Below are 19,424 nucleotides of genomic sequence, written 5' to 3'. Positions count from 1 at the left end.
TGCTTCGTATCGAATCAAAAGCAACAGTTGCAAATTTGTAGCACAAAGTTGAGAGTATCATACGAGTATATAGTATATCGGAAGTAGTTGTCTTTGAGTATATAATTAATGGAAATTAAAGTAACTCAAATCGAAATTAATGAGCCAGATACTTAAGGCGGTTTATTTATAGTATTCTATTTTTGTTTATAAGCTAAAAATAAATGCAGTAGGCAGATTATGAATCTAGCACTCGATTTGTGCTTGAAATAAACTAATCAAATGTAAATGAACTGACTCTCAGCTAGCCAATGCCCAGCTGGGTGTGTGAATGCCTTTAACGCACATTTTATGGGCTTCTTTTGTAGCTCGAAGTCGAAGTACGTTGGCTTTTTAATTAATAAAGTTGTAGAAGCATTTCTATGGAAGCGACAACACACTCGAACGCATGAAAGCCAATAAAGGCATGCAAGCTCTGATTAAATTAAGTATACGCAGCGTTTAACTCACCTGTCGATTGCGCTCGTCGGTGATGCGTGAAATTTGAATTTTTTTGCGACCCATGGCAACAGATTCCAAATCAGATTTGATGCTCGAATATAATAATAATGATGATAGCTATACCCTTAGCACGTCTTCGGGGTGTAGTTGCTGTTCTTCTTCTTCTTCTTCTTGTTATTCAGGCTGTTGCGGCTGCAACCGTTGTTGTTGCTGTTGTTGTTGTTGGTAGGAAGATGCCTTAGTCCTGCTTATTTCAGGTGTTGTTGTTGTTGTTCTGGCAGATGTTGGGCATATTTAATACACATATAATGTACCTTCTCTCTCTCTTTCTATCTTTGTATATAATGGCTCTGTATATATATAAATTTGCTGGACGGCTTCTCGAAAACGGCAAATGTTTGTTTGTTTTTGTTTGAATTATTATTATTGTTGTTTGCAGTTAGTGATTGTTGTTGTTCCTTTATGTTAAATAAATATGTTGCTGTATAAAGTGTTCTCAGGTATCTGCAAAGAATGAAAGAAATTGAAATTGGATGTTGAGTAACCATGTGGACAACTTAAACAAAGCGCATCCTACGATGAGCAATCATATCATATTAGAGAAGAGAGAGAGCGAGAGTAACCGAACGAAGCTAAGGGTTAACCCACTTAGTGGCTGACTTCAAAGAGGATGCCCCGAGTCAGTGGCAGCCATTGAGCGAGCAACTTGTTGACGCTTCATTGGCCACGTGCCGAAAGTTCAATGCACCTCCCAGTCAGTCACTGTACACAACACAACACAACACAATGTGGTCCAGTCCAATGGTGACCCATTTATGTTGTTGTCTCTTGTGTGTGCTTTATACTATGTGTGTGTGGCCTATTAAGGACATTACTTGGGTTAATTTATGTGCTGCTGCTGCAGAGAGTGACCATTAGAAATCCTTTTGTAGGCTACTTTTTACCTTGGCTATTCGCCCTTCATTGAACGCAGTTCGCTGGACACGCTCTCACGCGTGATTAGCGCCATTTCCTGCGCACGCTTTGATGTCCTTCAGGTGCCCACGCAGCACACACACACACTAACCACACACACACACACAACTGAAATCAGTAGGCTCCAAAGAGCACTTCAAACTCAGTGGATAGCTGGCCACGTTTAGTACATTATTTATTCATCAAAGCAGAAACAAATTACAACACAAAAAAAATAAAAAAATAATAACAACAAAAATGTGTGCATCAAACTTTTCAAAATAACAAAAACTTGTTTGTTTGCTTTAAAAAGAAAAACAATAACAAACCGGAAAGTATGAGTGCAGGCAATTTTATAAAGCGAATAAATTCCAGAAATAAATTCTGATGAACTGCATATTAATGGCAACTATTTGCCAACTAATTGTCAAAAATGATGCCCGAAAATGCGTGGGCAATGATGTGCTGACAAGTTATGCTTAAAATGCAATTAAAAGTAAATAAATAAAATGTATTTTAGAAAGTGAAAAACATATAATATATGAAATTTTGTTATTCATAGCTTGCAATAATCATTATAATAATAATTTCTAATATTTCGACAGCATAGAAAATTCTTCATTTATTTACTTGCACAACAAGCTAATATACCCACTGTGCAAGCGCTCCATTACAGGATATAAAAGTATAAAAGACGCCTGTGGCTACTGTCAAGGCACGTGGCTGCAAAACGCGAGCTACTTCTCAGTGTCTGCCGTATGTGTGTGTGTGTGTCTCTTTGTGAATGTGTATGTGTGCTCTGTGTGTGAGTGTGTCTGGCTGTGTAAACATGGCAATTCTTGTTGCTCGCCACGCTACGCTACGCCACACAGGTCCAGGCACGGCGGGAAAGCGCAAATTTCCGAGTGCGAGTGCCGGAAATCGAGGCAGATGAATTTCAATTGCTTCTCCCGCTCGCTCGCTCGCTCGCTCGCTTGCTCGCCTGTCCTTAGTCGTTATTGTCCTTTTTGTCGCCTGTGTGTGAACTGAGAGCTGTGAGCGCTAGCCTGGCTTGTTTGTCCTCCGGCCAGGACAACTTTGCTGCCTTGGCAACGTTTGCTTAGAAATGAGTTCGCCTCACGCAGCAACAGCAACAGCAACAACAATACGGATATCAACGACGTCCTACGCAATATGTTTCAGCTTTCAACCCTGGACTGCCTTACAGCCTGCTTTATTGGGGGGTTTAGGAAATTGGGGTTGGGAGTAAACTCCACGTGCGGCAACCTTGACGTACAGACCTCGATTTCAAAAAGGAAAAGCGAATAGGAACAAACAACAACAACAAGAACAACAACAACAAAGGCATTGCATGGCCCGAAAAAAAAATTCGATACGAAAAATGATTATCTGGAGCGTGCGTGCGTTTTGTATATGTCATTATTGAAATAAAAGATATATGTGTGGAGAAGTTAGGCGGAAGGCGAACTTTGAATCGATATCGTGTATCGATAATGCACGGATGACGCTGCGATCCCAGATAAAGTATAAAACCAAAACGAATGGCAAATAGTTGCTCACACACACACAGTTTCGGTTAGTCATTGCTTAAGTAGTTTACTTGGCTTGCAAAGTTCTGTGTATGGAATTCGTCATATGTGCATATTACACATACGCAGCGTTGACAAAGGCGAAAGCAATTAAAACTATAAGTGACAAATCGAAAGGACACATAACACATAACGTATACGTAATGTGATATAAGCTCTCACTCACGTTGCTGTCATATTTGGTTTAAATAGTTGAGCAAACAGTTTAGCGTCCATAGTTAATTAAAACATCCCAAAAAAGTTGCTACTAATTAATGGCCAGCAATCATGGGACATATAATCCGGGCAAATATTGACACTAATCGACAGATTTGATTCGATTTGATTTGTTTGCTGTGACGCCGCCGCCTCAACATCGTCATCGTCATCAACATCATCATCATCATCATGCTGACATCTTCTGACCGAACACAAAGGAAGTATTGATATGGGTACCTTGATACCGCAGCATTTAACCACGGGCTGCACTTTCGCCATCGCTGAGTAAGAACTGAGGCAACTCATATTTTTAGTGTAAAGACGCCGATAAATGTTGACCTCAAGTTACTTACACACACACTTAAGTGTAACCAGATGCACACGCACACATACACACATGCATACGCATAACAAATGGAAGCTCAACCTATAATCATGATAAGGACCCGCATTGAAGTCGAAGTCGAAGTATCGAAGTAAACGACGACAACGGAAACAAAGAGAAATGCGTCATTGAACAGCACGAAACATGAATAATTGAAGCTGCTTAGCGGTTAGCACTTGGTGGGGAGGGGACGATGAGGTGGGTCTTGAGGCGTCGCTTAGCAGCTAGCAATTAAAGCTTTTTGTGTATTATACAATTTGGCATGCGTAATGCACAACATACACACACACACACATATACGGCCGCACAATAACTCATTTGATACGCTAAAAGACGTTAATTAAAATGTGCTAAAGACTCGAACTCAACTGAGCAACGCAAATGCAATTTGATGCGTTGCTCGACAGATAAAGCAAGAGATATTCGAATACATTTCAAAATAGACTCGCATTTCCCCCACACACTGAGAGCTCTATAAGCTCTGCAGGCTTTGAATAGCATACTTATGGGCGTTTGCTTAATGGCAAAGCAAATGCCAAGGAATTTAAAGAGTATTTTCTATTATTAAATGTACATTATATGCATAAAGTTGCGTACAAGTCAAACAATTGTTTTAACAAAATACTGTTTTACTGTATTAAACTGTTTTAAAAAATACTACATTTGTAGTGAAGCATGTATGAATACTTTATCTACGTATACGCAATATTTTAGTTAGAGAGTAATTTGTTTTATATGTTAAAAACTTTCATAAAAGTCAAAGTTGGTTGCCACAAAATACTGGTTAAATGTCTAGTCGAATGTATGTGCGTATACTTAATATACGTATACGCAATATTCTTACTCAGGAGTATACGTTTATTAGCTTTATTACATGTTTAAATGAACATAAAAGTTCGTTGTTGAAAAAAAAATTAAAGTTAACTACATATCATATTATACTTTATTTGCGTATACGCAATATTCATGTTAAAGAGTATTTTCTACTACATGTTTGAGTAAACATAAAAGTTAAATGTTTGTTGTTAAACAAAAATGATAGTACAACATAAGCGTATACTTCATCTACGTATGCGCAATATTCATATAAAATAGTTATCGAATAACTACAACATTATTTTTTGGTATTTATTACAGTTTTCTGTTTTTATTTCCGTTCTAAAAGTTATGTTCACAAAGTGAAGTGCGCTTTATTGCAGTTTGCATTAGTTTAGTTTTAGCTGGAAAGCGAAATTTATGATGCAATGAATTCCATAAACTACAGCCAATGACTTTTAAGATTTTCACTTTTGTTTTGTTCAAGTTTGCTGTTGTTGTTCATTGTTTTTGGCCACTTATCGATGCGAGGCTCTTATCGAAATCTGCATTTGCCGCTGCCGCAGCCGCAAATGCTGCGATTGCTACTGCTGCTGCTGCGGCTGCCACTTGCCACTTAGCGGCCATTTGACTGGCCAAGCCGATTAGATAGTCATTCACACGCTTCAAGTGCTTGAACAGTCAAAAAAAAAAAAAGTGGGATAGCAAAAGCTATAAATCAAAACGACACGTCACAGCCTTGTACAAGTGTGTGAGTACCAAAAAAAAAAAGTGCTGGGCAGGTGCACAAGTGAGTGCTAAGCACAAAGAAGGCCCCGAAAAAAAAGCGTTGTTTGTTAATTGCAAAGCAAAGTGACGTCGTTGGTGTGTTGGCAACCATCAGCTAATCAACCCGGACATGGATAGAATGGCAATGCTGCTGTTGCTGCTGCTGCTGTACTTGTAAACGTGAGAAGGAAAGTGTCTCGCCTGGGGTCATAACTTAACACAGTTTGTTTTGCATAGACAGCGCGACAATTAACCATTTGCGGTTGCAGTTGCAAGTTGACTGGGTCAGCAACGTGTTGGCGTATGGCACTTGAGCACAGCCAAAAGAAACAAACCACAAAACAAAGCACAAAAACAGTCAGCCAGGTAGGTTGGCAGGAAGGAAGGAAATTAACGTCTGAGAGCGAAAAGGATGCGCGCCTTAGATGTTTGTCGTAGGTTGTAGGCATGTGTGTCAAGACGACTTGTTATCACAGTAGTTTTCGTTGGCAATTAGAAGCTTGCCGACGACTGCAGCAACATTTTGCGCCATTTTAATTGGCCCAAAAGACGCGGGCCACAAAGTGCAACTAAGTCGCAGTCACCTCACAAAAGATGTATGCACAGATCATTAGGCAATTGGCCAAAAAATGAAAAAAATGATGTGTGTATGAGTGTATGCGTCCAATTTGTAATTAATTTGCATTGAATTAAATTGAGGAAGTTTGTCATCAAGATGAGTTGAATTGAGTTGAGTTTTATTAGCAGCGTTGCGGAATTAATTACGCACTCCCAGCGCATTTGATTAGCAAGTAATTCTGATTCTACGAATTACCGCAAAAATTTGTTGTAAGTAAACGAGGGTGCAAATATGTTAAAAGTGATATAAACAAAACTTGAGTTTGCTAATTAATCCTTAATATTTTGTATGCAATAAACAATAATTGTAATATTTGGTATGAATTAAGGAACGACAAATAAATTAATTTCATGTGTAATTCCAATATTTTGTGTAAGGAATTTCATGTGCTAATTAATCTCTAATCTGCATATAATCAACAATTCATAAAAAATATAATTTAAATACTGAATTTCTCCACAGATTCAAGAATATGTATTATTGAAACGTTTTAAAACCTAAAAACTGTATTTCAAATATTTTGTTTTAATTTTGAAAATATAATAATAGTACAATATTTTAAACTGCATAGTATATTTCAAAAGTACTAGCATATCGATATACTAAATATACTTTTCGGTGTAATTTAGGGTTTTTCGTTACAATTTCAGTATATTTTTAAAATAATATCGCTTTTTTTTGCTTTTATTGTCAGTATTTAATAATAATCATTTTGTATTATTTTTTAAAATTTAAAAATTCACAAAAGATATTTACTATACGTAATCTATTTTAGTTAAATTTTTAACTCTGAAGATAGAAAAATAAGAGTTGTCACATCTGTTTAACTCAAGTAATCTTCGTTTCTTTTCTCTTTTAATTTATTACCATCTCATTTCCTAAGCCATTTTCCTGCTAGAACTTCCCTCGCTTAAGCATATGAGTGCTATGAATGTTTATACGCAAATTCATTAAATGATTCATTAAATGATTTTGTTTGGGTTTCGTGGTTTTCTTTTGGTGAAACATCTTAAATTAATACCATTAAATGTATCGCTTGCAATTAGCAGCAGTTTGTTATTGTTGTTGTTGTTGTTGCTGTTGCGTTTGCTTTTGTTACGATTTACTGTAAGTAATTTATGCAAATTTTAAACTTTTCCGTATTATTTGGATGAATGAACTTTAGCTGAGTTGTTGGGAAACCAGTTCGACACTTGAAGCTGCTTCTGCTTCTCACTCTCAGCACAGCATTTGACATGAGACAGACACAAACACACACACACACTCGCAATTGGAGAGACCTTTCATAAATTTCATTTTTATTGCAGCAACAAAATTAAATAAATAATTTTTGTTCCCTCTCTTAAAGTCGTTTTAAATACTTGAATTTATGAACACGTTTGCAAACAAAAAAATGCAATTGAATTCATTGCAATTATTTTGTAAATGCTTCGTCGTCTTTTTGGGAGTTTTGCCTTTCGCTCCGTTTTAGTTCGTCTCGCAAGCTCTCGCCCACAAAACTCGCTCAGCAAGAGATTAATCAACTGCCTCTGATCGGGTTTTAGGGTCTGTCTCTGCTCTGTGTGCTTGCGTTTGCGTTAATGCGAGACACTTTGACACTCACATCTGACGATTTGTTATACTCGTAAATCCAACTTAATTAACGCCACGCGCAACGTCGCGTTTTAAAACGCACCCGAAACGCCTCATTTGCGGCTGCCATTGAGCCGCATCAAAGGCGGCAATACATTTCCTTTTAGTTCCGCTATTTGTTGGCATTTTTGGGATAGTTTTGCACAGCTGAAACTGTATCCTCAAATACAAAGTTGTTGAAATTTAAGACAATATGAAAAGGCTATTTCGACTGATGGATTTTTTTTTTGTAGGGTAGTTGACAAGGAAAGTCTTTAATTGAATTGGAAACCTTTAACATTACTTTTATGTTTTAAATATCCAAAGAATTCCTATATTTTAGTTCTCATAAAGAATTTATATGTATAAAAGGCACCGATTGAATTGTTAAATTGCAAACTTATAAAATTACTTTTATATTATATTAAGAATCATATTTTACTAAAGAATTTATATATTTTTTAAAGCTTAAAGGTTGACAAGGGAAACGACTCTAATTAATTTATAAGATTACCAACAAATGCAAATTATTATTATTATTATTGAAGTACTCTAAGAATTCTAAAATACGTAATTTTAAATTTTAATTAGGCCGTAGGATTCTTTAATGTTTTCAAGATTATTTAATTTCAAACTTAAAAAGTCATTTTTGTATCTTAGTATAGATAAAATAGCTTTATGCTGATCTAAAAGTTAAGACGTAATAGTTTTTTATTTCTTTTTATCTGTAAGCACAATTTAATTGAATGCGTGTGTCTATGTTTTGCAACTGCAAACATTTTTCAATTGCATTAACAATGATTGATAAGCAGAGTCAAGGTTTCTGCTGCTTCTTGAAAAAGAAGCGTCCTATGCTCGAAAATGAGAAACACGGGGACTACTTTGGACTGTTGCTCTATGTAATCATATCTTATCTGTGCCGAAAGGTATGAAACTGAGCATGAAAAGAGAGGCGGAAGAGTGTACAAAATAAACAAATGTGCAAAAAAAAGAAGAAGAAAAAACAATAAAGACGAAATCATAATAATAATCATTAAAATGTGACACAATCGCAGCAACCACAAAAAAAAAACGAAATATAACAAATTCATAAACTGAAGAACAATCATTAAATACATATATTGTATATATATATATATATTCTATATAGTATATGCGAACACCATTTGTTTCGGGTACCTTTTCGCCCGCTATGATAAGGCCCAGTCGAATAACTCTCCCTCTCGTTTCAGATAGTGCTGCGGCAATCACAACAACACCAACAACAACAACAATAACAATCCTTATCTAAATAATTTGTAGAGCGAAAAAATTCGATTGCAAATTTTCGCTGTTATCACACAAAACAGCGAAAGCAGTAAAAACGCAAACACACTTCAAACTTTTTGCCAAATTATTGATTGATAAAAATAACAAATACGCAAAAAAAAAAACAAAACTAAAAATACAAAAAAAAATAAAATTAACTTCGTTTTGCTCGTTTTTAATTTTGGTATTTATTTATTTATATGTTTTTTTTTCTGTTTGCCTTTTCTGTGTTTGCTTTTCATGCGTGTATGTGTGTGTGATACGATTAGCACTCAGCTTGAGGCCTAGGGCAAAGGTTTTGTCTTTGTGCCCTGCACGAAAACCCCGCTGACTGGTCAGCAGCCACCTTCCCACCCCCCCAAATGCCACCACCAACGGCGATTGTGTGCTATCAGATGTTGGTTATCTGTGTGTGAGATTAAATAACATTTCGAATATGCCGAGACATCGAGGAGCAAAATGTAGTAAAGTTCGTTTGAACTAAGGCGACAAACTTCCAAGAAGTTAAGCTCAAGTTTCTGGAAGTCAAATTTGCTGCTGTTTGCTGTGATGAGTTAGCAGAATAGTTTGCTGTTTACAATTGTTAAGAAAAATAACAAAATAAATGTAATTTCGTTATGGAATTTATAAATTCAATAAAATACATTATTGAAATAATTAAATTATGAAATAACTAGTCTCTAAAGCATTTAATTTCATAATTTTTAGACAGAATCAAGTCAATTTCTTGGCATACTTTGTAGACTAGTTTAAAGTAAGAAACAAATTTCAAAAGCCCTGAAATTTCTCAGTACTTAAACGGCATCAATTCATTCAATTCTTTGACATTGTTATAAAGCCATGGTCATCTATGAATTATAGAGAAATGCCTATAATAGGTGTCGAGCTATTCGAAACAGAACTACTTGGAAGTGCAATGTCTCATCAGGGCTCATGCCTCGGACAGTTGATTTGTGATAAGGGAAAGAAAACACAAAGTGAGTGTGGCAGATTTTTGCATGGCATTTAAAAGCCCTGCAAATGCAGCAAAGCAATGCAAACAGAAGCGGACAATTATCAGTCGGGCAATTATTCAGTCATTCAGTCAATAATTAAGTCAATCAGTTTGCCAATCGTTCAGTTTTGCGAGGAGCAACAAGAACTACATGCAAGAACTGATAACGTGTGTGAAGCAGTGGAAATGGATTTGAACTTCGTTAAAAACATACAAACAAACACACATAAGAATATGTTTCATGTATGTAACTGTAAGTGTATTGACAGCTTATCAGTTTGGCAAAAGTCTACACACACACACACACGCTGGAACTGAGCAGATGTTTGTGTGTGTGTGTGTGTGTATCTGTGGTCTGAAACATTTTGAGCATTAAATGCAAAAAAATATGAAGAATAGAAATTCATAAGAAAAGTAAAAGGCGCGATATAAATTGGCACGTTATTGTGCGTGTGTTAGCTTGTGTATGTGTGTGTGTGTGCGCGCGTTTGTGTGTATTCTCTATCAATACAAAATTTGATTGCAATGTTAACTGATAGACACGATGACGTCAGATGGCGGCTAATAAATGAAGTAACTCGCTTCGCTTAGAACGTCACGAACTTCCTAGTTTCAACAATTTTGGCAATAATTTCAATGTAGTATTTCTTATAGGCCACTTACATGATTTACAATCTTTGAAATTCCACTTTAATTGAGCAAAGAGGTTTTATTTTCTCTTTTTTTTTTTCTTTAAAAATGTCTCGAAAAATGTGCATACAAAATAAATTGTTTCTGTATAATGATAAATCGTTCAGCTTTGTGTTATTGTTTCACGATTTTATTTTATTAAAATATTTTTCCAAATATGTTTTTTATTTAATGCTTCTTTTAGACACACACTGACTGTCGTAGTATTGTTTTAATTATTTGTTGTGTGTTTGTTGAAATTGATTTCGAAATGTTTTAATTGTAAATATTTATAAACAAGAAGTCGCGATAGGCGAAACAAACACAACGGGTTGATGCGAGGGTCGGGGTGGGCGAAAGCCTCGCGAAATAAAAGTTAAAAATAAAATGTTATAAGTGGCATATGCATTGTTTTTTTTTTATTTTTGTTTTTCTCTGTTATTTTTAATTTGTAATTATTTTTAAATGTTGTGCCTTTTGTTTGTTTGAAATGTATTTTTGGAAATAGTGGACGTCAAAAATTGTTTATAGATTGGAGTATAAATAAATTATTGCGCGCAGCGGCATAATTTGCCTCATTTGCTTGCTTGCCACCTCTTTTACTATAATATTTTTTTCTTCGTTTTTATTATTATTTATTTATGTGTGTTTTTCTCTGGTTGTTTGGTATTTATTTATTTTGGGGTTTTCTTTGCTTATATTATTTTTTGTGTGTTTTGTGTGTGAGTTGTATTTTGTATTTGAAACAATCGCGCAAGAAAACGCGGCACAAACGCGAACGAAACGCGGAGATCTGAGAACTAAAGAAGCGGCGTTGCGAACGCGTACGAACGTACTGACGGATACGCCGAGCCGTTGACGTAGTCGCACGGCCCACCAGAGACACACGGATACGGCAATGGTATCTATCGGTATCGGTATCGCTTCACGAGTGCGCGTGTATGTGTGCGTCGCTGTGTCTGTGTAGCCTCGCGAATGCAGTGAGGATGTCGAATGAATCTCGTAATATTCGTTTTGTGGCAAACGAACGTACACACACTCACTCGCACACACACACACACTCACTCACACATACACACTCACTCAGAATGAGTGGGCAAAAGCTACACGGGCATTCTAACGGTGCCTGTGCCTGTGTATTGGTGCAACAGATTTCTGTTTTGTGTAACAAAATATCACGCATACACTCTCACACTTACGCTCCGTATGTTCGCTCAATCTCTCTCTCACTTGCTTGCGTTCTTTGTGTGCTTGTCCCGTTCGCACGTTTCGCTCTCTTATCGCTCTGACTCGCTTGCTCGCCCGCATTTGCTGGCCAGCACTGTTTGCACTCAGGAGCGCGCAGGCGCTTTGCATTTGAGTGCATTTGTCACGATTAACTTTTCCACTCGAAACGAAAGCAAAAGCCTCACAAATCGACCGTCGTTCGAGCGAGGAGTAGAGGCAAACAAGAAACATATGGTTTTTGTTTGCGCTCACTCAACCACACTGACACACACACACACACATACACATACAGAACAGCCGTTCGCTGTGCTACGTTGTTGTTGTTGCTGTTGCTGTTCATCTCCAGCAGCAACAGTTATTTTTCTGAAATTCCTTTTGCGGCTCACTTCGATTGCCACGCACCTGCCTCTCACCTCCCCTCCTTCGCGTTGAAGCTCTCTCTTTCGCTTTCGCTCTCGCTCTATTGCCTGCTCATAAATGTTAATTATCCATTTTGATGTACAGCTGCCTCCCAAAGGGGCCACCCCACTCATCTCCTCCCCCCCTCTCGTTGCTCGTTGCCTTGGTTTTCTCTCTGTATCCGTATTCGTAGTGCTACTTGGTAGTAGCTTCGCCCCTTGGCCACCCTCCCCCTTCTGACTCTCTATCAAATTCGAGTGCGAGTGTGAGTGTGAGTGCAAGTATGTGTGCGTCTGTCTGTCTGTCCGTCCGTCTGTTTGCCCGTCTATCTGTCTGTCTGTTTATTTATTCGACTCTCGTTTCATTCAGTTTTCCTTTCATTCTTTCAGTATTTTCTTTTTTTTTCTGTTTTTTTTTTTTTGCGCTTCTGTCATGTCACCGAACGCATTGTCCTTGTTTTTTGGGCCCACTCTAGAGTGCTTTAGGCATGCTTCCTGACGTTGCTTCAGAAAAACTTTGTTAACCTGCGTGTGGCAGCATAAAAAACACTGGCATTACAATGTGACCCACAAGCACTAAGAGTGCTTTAGGTTCATTCACGAATTCATAAATTCAATTTACCCTATAAACGTTTTTTAAATATGTTACCATCAATTGAAATACAACAAAATACAAAGAATAAACTAAAATGTTAACTTCTTTGTGTTCCAAAGAAAATGAAAACATTTTGTTACGATTAAGTTGATTTTTAAGTGGAATTTCTTATACGATTAATTGTTGATGATTAATCTAGGCAAGTTCTTGGAATAAACCCTAAACTATTGTTGGAAGGAAATCAAGAAATAAATTCTTATTGCCTTAGTCCAAATTTCTGTATTACCTTAAGTAAAGTTAAGTAAATTGTTGTATAAGCCATGCATCTAATATGTCAAGGTATTGACAAATGGAAAACACATAGAACTCAATTAACCTTCAATAGAATCGTATAAATGTGAAACGGGCTCGTGTTTGGTGACAACCATTAGTTAGCATGCAACACATTTAGGGTACAAATAGTCCGACATGGGTTCAAGGTGCAACAACCATATAATTTAAAATTGAGGAGGACTTGCTCAAGTTACCAGCTAATGGGTATGTGGATATATTGATTGCTGGTTAAATATAAATCACAATAACTCATCAAATTGACCTATGCCCACTTCAAAAAAACAGTTGACTACTCGACACTTTCTCTCACAGGATTACGCTGAGTATTTCTTCACAAAGTTGGTATTTTAATATACCGATCTTTTTCTGTTATATGTATGTAGATACAAGTCTGTACCTGCTGTGTGGTGATATTTCAGCGGCAGTTTACTTTACGAAATTCTGCAAAAAATCACGCATCGTCACAAGAAAGTTTACATTTACGACTTGCGAAGGGGCGCCACACATTGTTGCAGCCAACGAATGTGCAAAGGCGGGGGAGTGTGGCAGTAGCAGCAGCAGCAGCAGTTGTAATTGCAACATGGGAATGCAAATGTTGCGTTTGACCTCGAAGCGGCATCTGCAACTGCAACGTGCGTGTGTCCTTGTGACTTTTAACACCCCTGATGTTGATGCTGATGGTAATGTTAATGTTAATGCTCAGACTCAGACTTCGATGCTCAGATGCTGATGGCGACAACTGCCAGTCGACATCGTCTTCGTTGTCGTTGTTGTCGCCTTCTGCAGTTAATTCAATAAAATGAAACGCCGGTCGCATTTCGCGCATGTTCATGTCCAGAGTCAGTTCGGCGTAGCCGTGCAACATAGCCACACATGTGCAACATGCGGCAGGCGGCGACACATGCGCACTTTTGTGCCTGGCAATGTGTTGAGTCCGACTTTTGAATGCATTTGCCCTGGCACTTAACCGCTTTTCCTCAGTATTCTCGTTCTGCATCTCTCTCTCTCACTCTCACTAAGCGCGGCTGCTTTGCATTTGTTGTGTCTGTGTGTGTGTCTGTGTGTGTGTTGTCTTTGGCACCACGCAGGGGTTTCTACAACGTCGCACCCCAACCAAGATCAAGTCGAAGACCAACAACAGCAACAGCAACAGCAATAAGAATAAGTACAAGCCACGTGTTGTTTTTGTAACGCTGCGTAGGTAGTTTTTTTTTCCTTCATATAATTCATTCAAATCGTCTCGCTTTGAACGCAGTTGCGAGTTGCAGTGGCAAGCCAAAGCAAGCCTTTAGAGTTCAGCTGCTTCCAATTGTTACCTACCCCAAACACTCAGATTATATAGAATAGAATATCGATCACTTCTATGACTCCTTAGCTTTTATATATCATACATTCCCTTAATCATCATAAACTTAACTGTCTCAAAGTACTCATATTACAATTATATTCTTTTGCTATTTAAATAAATAATGATTTTATAAAGATATCATTTAAATTTAAGAGTCCTTTAAGTTAATCTAATAATCCAATTTCACTCATAGAAACTGCTAGTTTTCATTTCAAAAACAGAATTGTAGATTTAATTTTGTTCTTATTTTGCCGAAGTTTTAATAACAATTTGTTATAAAGCTAAGATATTAAAAGAGAATCTTTTTACAACAACTCTAGACCCAAACAGGATTGATTTAAGAATTTTAAATTGGAAATCGGATTGTGTGCTGTTTTCAGAGTTTTCTGAATCTTTTTAATAGTTCCTTTTAAATGATATTTTAAATTTTAAAATTAAATTTAAAATTTAAATTAAATTTCATATCAACCAATGATTTTCAAGCTACCAAAAATCAGGGAATAAATAAATCAGGGACTTCAATTAAAATCCGGCCGCTTAACTTTATTTTTATTAAGTCTTATCTCATTTAAATTAAATCTGTTTTAATTCTTTGTTATCCGCCAATATTTTATTTGTACTATTAAATGCAAAAATTTCCTTCTTAACTTACTTTGAAATGTTATTTCTTTTTAATGTTCAATCAATACAGTTTGAAGACTGATGGCTGCAGCTCAGACTAATGATAAGATTACACAAATGAGTGCATTAAATTAATTAAGAATTTAGCCACAAAACACATTGAGAACTCTCATTATGTCACTTTTTCAATCCGTCTCACCTTATTTCAATTAAGGCTTATAACACTTAAATCACACTCTCGAAGAAATCTTTTTTAAATCTTGAGATAGAGATAGGGTTTGCGGGTTTGTTCTTGGACCAATATTTTGCTCATCAATTGGTAGCAAAATATTTCCATAATAGCATAATAAGAACCGGGCTTAAATGCGAATCTCCCAATTGTGCACAGCACCAAGCACAAGCACAATTCCAATTGACCAACTTTGTGACTAATTTAAATGCAAGCGGTAGGCAAAAGCAAATAAAGAAGCAATGCCAGAAGCAATTAGGCCAGTAATTACTTGCGGGGTGTGGCATCAAATTGAATAAAAAGCTATGGCCAGATCTCAGAGAACAGACACAGAGACAGAGAGTTGTGCCCCAAAGGATCGGAGCATTAGCATTGCCTAATTACATTTCAATCGCATGTCTTAAAAGCCGCTTAAACTCTCAATCGTTCATCAAAATATGGACGAGTGTGTGTGTGTGTGTGTGTGAGTGTGCTTTGAGTACAATTTAAATGTGATTAGATATTGGCTTAAGGACAACGCCTGTAGGAACATCAAAAACAAAAAGAAACCAAAAACGAAGTGAACGAAACAAAAAAGAATAGCGAAAAAGTGTTTCCTTTTTTCCCAGACGTTGTCAACTGAAGCATGCCTAAACGGGCAATAAGGGAAGGTCCTTCCCCTCCTCCCCCTGCTCTACCTCGCCCCTGACCCCGCTGCTGGCGCATAAATACTCCATGGTTTGTCTCGTTTCGAGTTGCCTAATCTAATCAATTTTGTTGTTGCCCGCCCACACACAGACACAGACACACAACGCTTCAGAAGCAACAAGAGGCAGCCGCCTGTCAGCTCCAATAAGGCTACCTTTAACATGTGTGTGTGTGTGTGTGTGTGTTTGAGAGAGAGTGAAGGAGAGGGAAAGAAGCAGCTTTTTGGGGCAGCTGAGCGGCAGCGGTGAAAGCATTTCACTGTTTGCATCAATGATGAGCAGCAGTTGAGAAGAAGAGCACGACACACGGCACACGGTTGTTCCTGCCACACGGCGTGTGGCGGCGGCCTGTTAAAGTGGCTGCAAAACGTGGCCATGACAGGCAACCATTCCCCCCTACCTCTCCCCTTGCTTCTTCCATTATTCAGTGAACGGGTTGTCAGTTGCATTGGCTTGCAACTGTTAACTGTTTATTAAAAAAACAACAACAAAAACTTTAAAACATTTTCGCATTTATTTCGGCTTTAAGTAAGCCTTTTTCCTCTTTCTCGTTTACCTCGCGTTAACCATTTGAAAACTTGTGACAAACTGACACATTTTCACTTTCGTTTCACATGTTTCCCAGGTTGATCCTGGGCTACCCCCAACGCAAACTACCCCAACTGAGTGGCTGAGTGGCCCCAATTCGACAGTGTGACAGCGCACACAAATGGCAAATAAAAGTTGTACGAACCTGCCAGGACAAATATTTCATGCAAATGCCTTGGCAAGGACACGTGCAGTAAAAGGTTTTCATGCTGCCCACACAATGCCACACAAAATTATAATTGAAATGGATGCTTTCAAAGTACTACATCCGCCTCGCTTCTCTATATATCTATCCATGTATATTCCTGTATCTACTTCAAGGTAAGAGCCAGGAGGCAAAAAAATACGAGGAATAGAGCATGGCATTAATTGATTTGGACAAGCGGATAAGTGATTTCCTTTACGGTTTTCCTGCCGAATTTCATTCATGCAAAATTCATTGATGAAAGCGAGAGCAAACGCAAAAACAAGCGCAAAATGTTGCTTAGAGGCAAAAACTAAGTTAATATGCAAACATAACTAATCAAATCTGAGAAAGCAAATAAAAGTATTTTCATGTTTATTGGCCACTTCAAGGACAACTAGGACAACAATTTATACTATATTCAACGTCAGCTGGCACAAATAATTGCTGACTGCTCTGATACACAATTCACACGATTAAACTATTATAATAATATGGTTCGAAAGAGCAGCTCGCCAATCAACATGAACTAATTCTTGATCTAAATTTAAATAATCTATTTATTAATTGTATTGACAATAAATATGTTAAATTTATTTGACTTTTTTAAGCAATAGTTTCTTGAATCTAGCTTTCAATTTTTGATATAATTTTAATTATGTTTGAAATACTGCAACGATGGTGATTTTTTGTTTAAATTTTATTGTTTATGAAGACAAAACGTTTAATTTGTTTATAGCGGAATCAATCAAGGCTTATTGATTTGGTTGACAATATGGTATATTTTGCACTTTGTGGTATATTTTAAATGTAGTAGTATATAGATATACCAAATATAGCCTTCGGTATATTAAATTGGTATATTTTAAGAAGTTAGCGTTTGTTGCATCCTCGACTAAAGCTTTCTTTCTTGTTTTTAATGTTAAGGCTTTCAAACCATCAAATATCCTAAAGAATGTTAACCCTCAATGTTGTATGTTGAAAAAAACCTAAAAAGAGATTTCAGGGGGTATATCTCTATATTAAATTAGTAAATGCCTATCACACTCTACTGCAGCTTTCTTACTCTGTTCAAAAATGGAAGATCTAAAAACCCAAATATGAAAAATAATGCTCTTTCTCAAAGACTTTTCACTTGGTAGAGCATTCAGTGTCTGTGTGCCACATTTCAAACAAACATTCAGCACTCAGGCAATTGAATATATTGAATATTTTTGTACATTTACGTTGGAAGCTACGCGTGCTGTCACAGCGCAGAGAGCAGACATCAGGTAATCATTTTGAAATCAGCATCACATTTCTATAGCAGGCATATCAATCATTATGACTATGCTATTTTGCTTGACTGTCTGTCATAAACGTGCAGGGACACACACACACACACACACACTGACACACATACATTCACATAGTATATTGCGGTAAGTAAGGCCCAGGGAAACTTTAACTGTTTGGAGTCGTAGATGGATGCTACGGTTCGCTGGGCAGGTGTAGGACAACAGCAGACAGATAGACAAGTTGGGAGTGTGGTGGAAGAGGGGGGGTCAGAGGCAGAGCCAAAGCATTGGAAATTGACAGCTTAGTGGGTGGGCGATAAAGAAAAGTGTCCCACGCACACACACACACACATACAGGCACACACAAACACAATGGCATACTTGCAAACGCATCCTGAAGCGACGCCTCACATAATATGATATATTTTTAATGTCTTTATTATGTTCCATTGAGTGTAAATATTTGCCTTGTGCACAAACACACACACACACACACACACTTGCACACTCGCACACACACACACACACTGTCAGCTCATAGCAGCTGAAGTAGCAGAAGATGCTCCATAATACGCGGCACGTGCTGTGCGTTTCAAGTTAAGCCATGAAGCAGATACAAAACTTTTCATTTCTCTTCACTTATAAAGAAGCAAGCACAAGTAGCAGAGAGAGAGCGAGAGAGAGAGAGGACAGTACCCGCGGGGGAGGTAAAGACTCAAAGCCTGGGGGGCGCCTTTCACACTCACCTTGTTAAAGTTTCCTTTTGCGTGCGCAAACAACAGGTACAAAAAGTTCCACTGCAAAGAAATAAAGAATGGGAGAGAAAAAAGCATGAGCAACAACACCAACAACAATATAAAGAGAATTTGTTTCAAAAGTGAATCAAATGAATACAATGAGTGCTCAAAGAACTCAATTTTCTATTGGCATGACGACAACACTGCCAGCCAATTAATCTTGCCTGTCGAAGCCGAAGTCGAAGGCGTGCTCGACTTTCCAGCAAAACACGCAATTTATGACGATCAGTTCAATGCACACGCGTGTCTCCCATAACCTCCTGCAAAGGGGACCCAAGTCAGGCAGCCAAGCAGCCAGATGAGCCGAAAAACGGGCCAAAGAGTTGGCCCCCCTGAGCTGGCTTAACCACGCTGCAGCAATTGAAACTGTCTCGAGTTGCTCTACTCTGAAATACCCTGCACTTAAGTGGCATTTAACTAGCTAATGGATATGGATATGAATTTAAGGTTTAATTAGATACCCATTGTTAAATATGGTAGTAAGCTCATATATCCTTTATATATATTTATAATAGTCAAGTAATTTTAAGAAGCAACAACGAACTTAATTGCTTTGGTTGACAATCTGGTATATTTTGCTCTTAACGGCATATTTTCAATGCAGTACTGTGTTGTTTTACCATGTATGTATATCTTTTGGTATATTTTAATGTGTTTCGATATATCAATTTGGTATATTTTAACGACAATACCGCTTTCGCACTGTTTTGCGTTTATTAAAAATGTGAATGTCTATTTGAGCACATTCAA

General features: G+C 37.4%; 1 protein-coding gene across 2 annotated transcripts in view; it reads right to left on the bottom strand.

Moving 5' to 3' along the window:
• LOC117570684 (myocyte-specific enhancer factor 2) overlaps positions 1–19,424 on the bottom strand; it is a 68,367-nt gene that overhangs the window by 10,714 nt on the left and 38,229 nt on the right. For both annotated transcript variants that reach the window (XM_034252485.2, XM_034252484.2), the window contains exons 4-5: positions 18,624–18,674; positions 490–984 (exon numbers count right to left, since the gene is read on the bottom strand). In XM_034252485.2, the coding sequence (XP_034108376.1) occupies positions 490–543 (54 nt within the window). In that variant the 5' untranslated portion in view covers positions 544–984; positions 18,624–18,674. The remainder of the gene's footprint in view (positions 1–489; positions 985–18,623; positions 18,675–19,424) is intronic.

This window comes from Drosophila albomicans, chromosome 3, assembly GCF_009650485.2.
Source record: "Drosophila albomicans strain 15112-1751.03 chromosome 3, ASM965048v2, whole genome shotgun sequence".
Classification (NCBI taxonomy): Eukaryota; Metazoa; Arthropoda; class Insecta; order Diptera; family Drosophilidae; genus Drosophila; species Drosophila albomicans.
The sequence above is the reverse complement of the archived record's forward strand: the minus strand, read 5'-3'. Positions and strand labels throughout refer to the sequence as shown.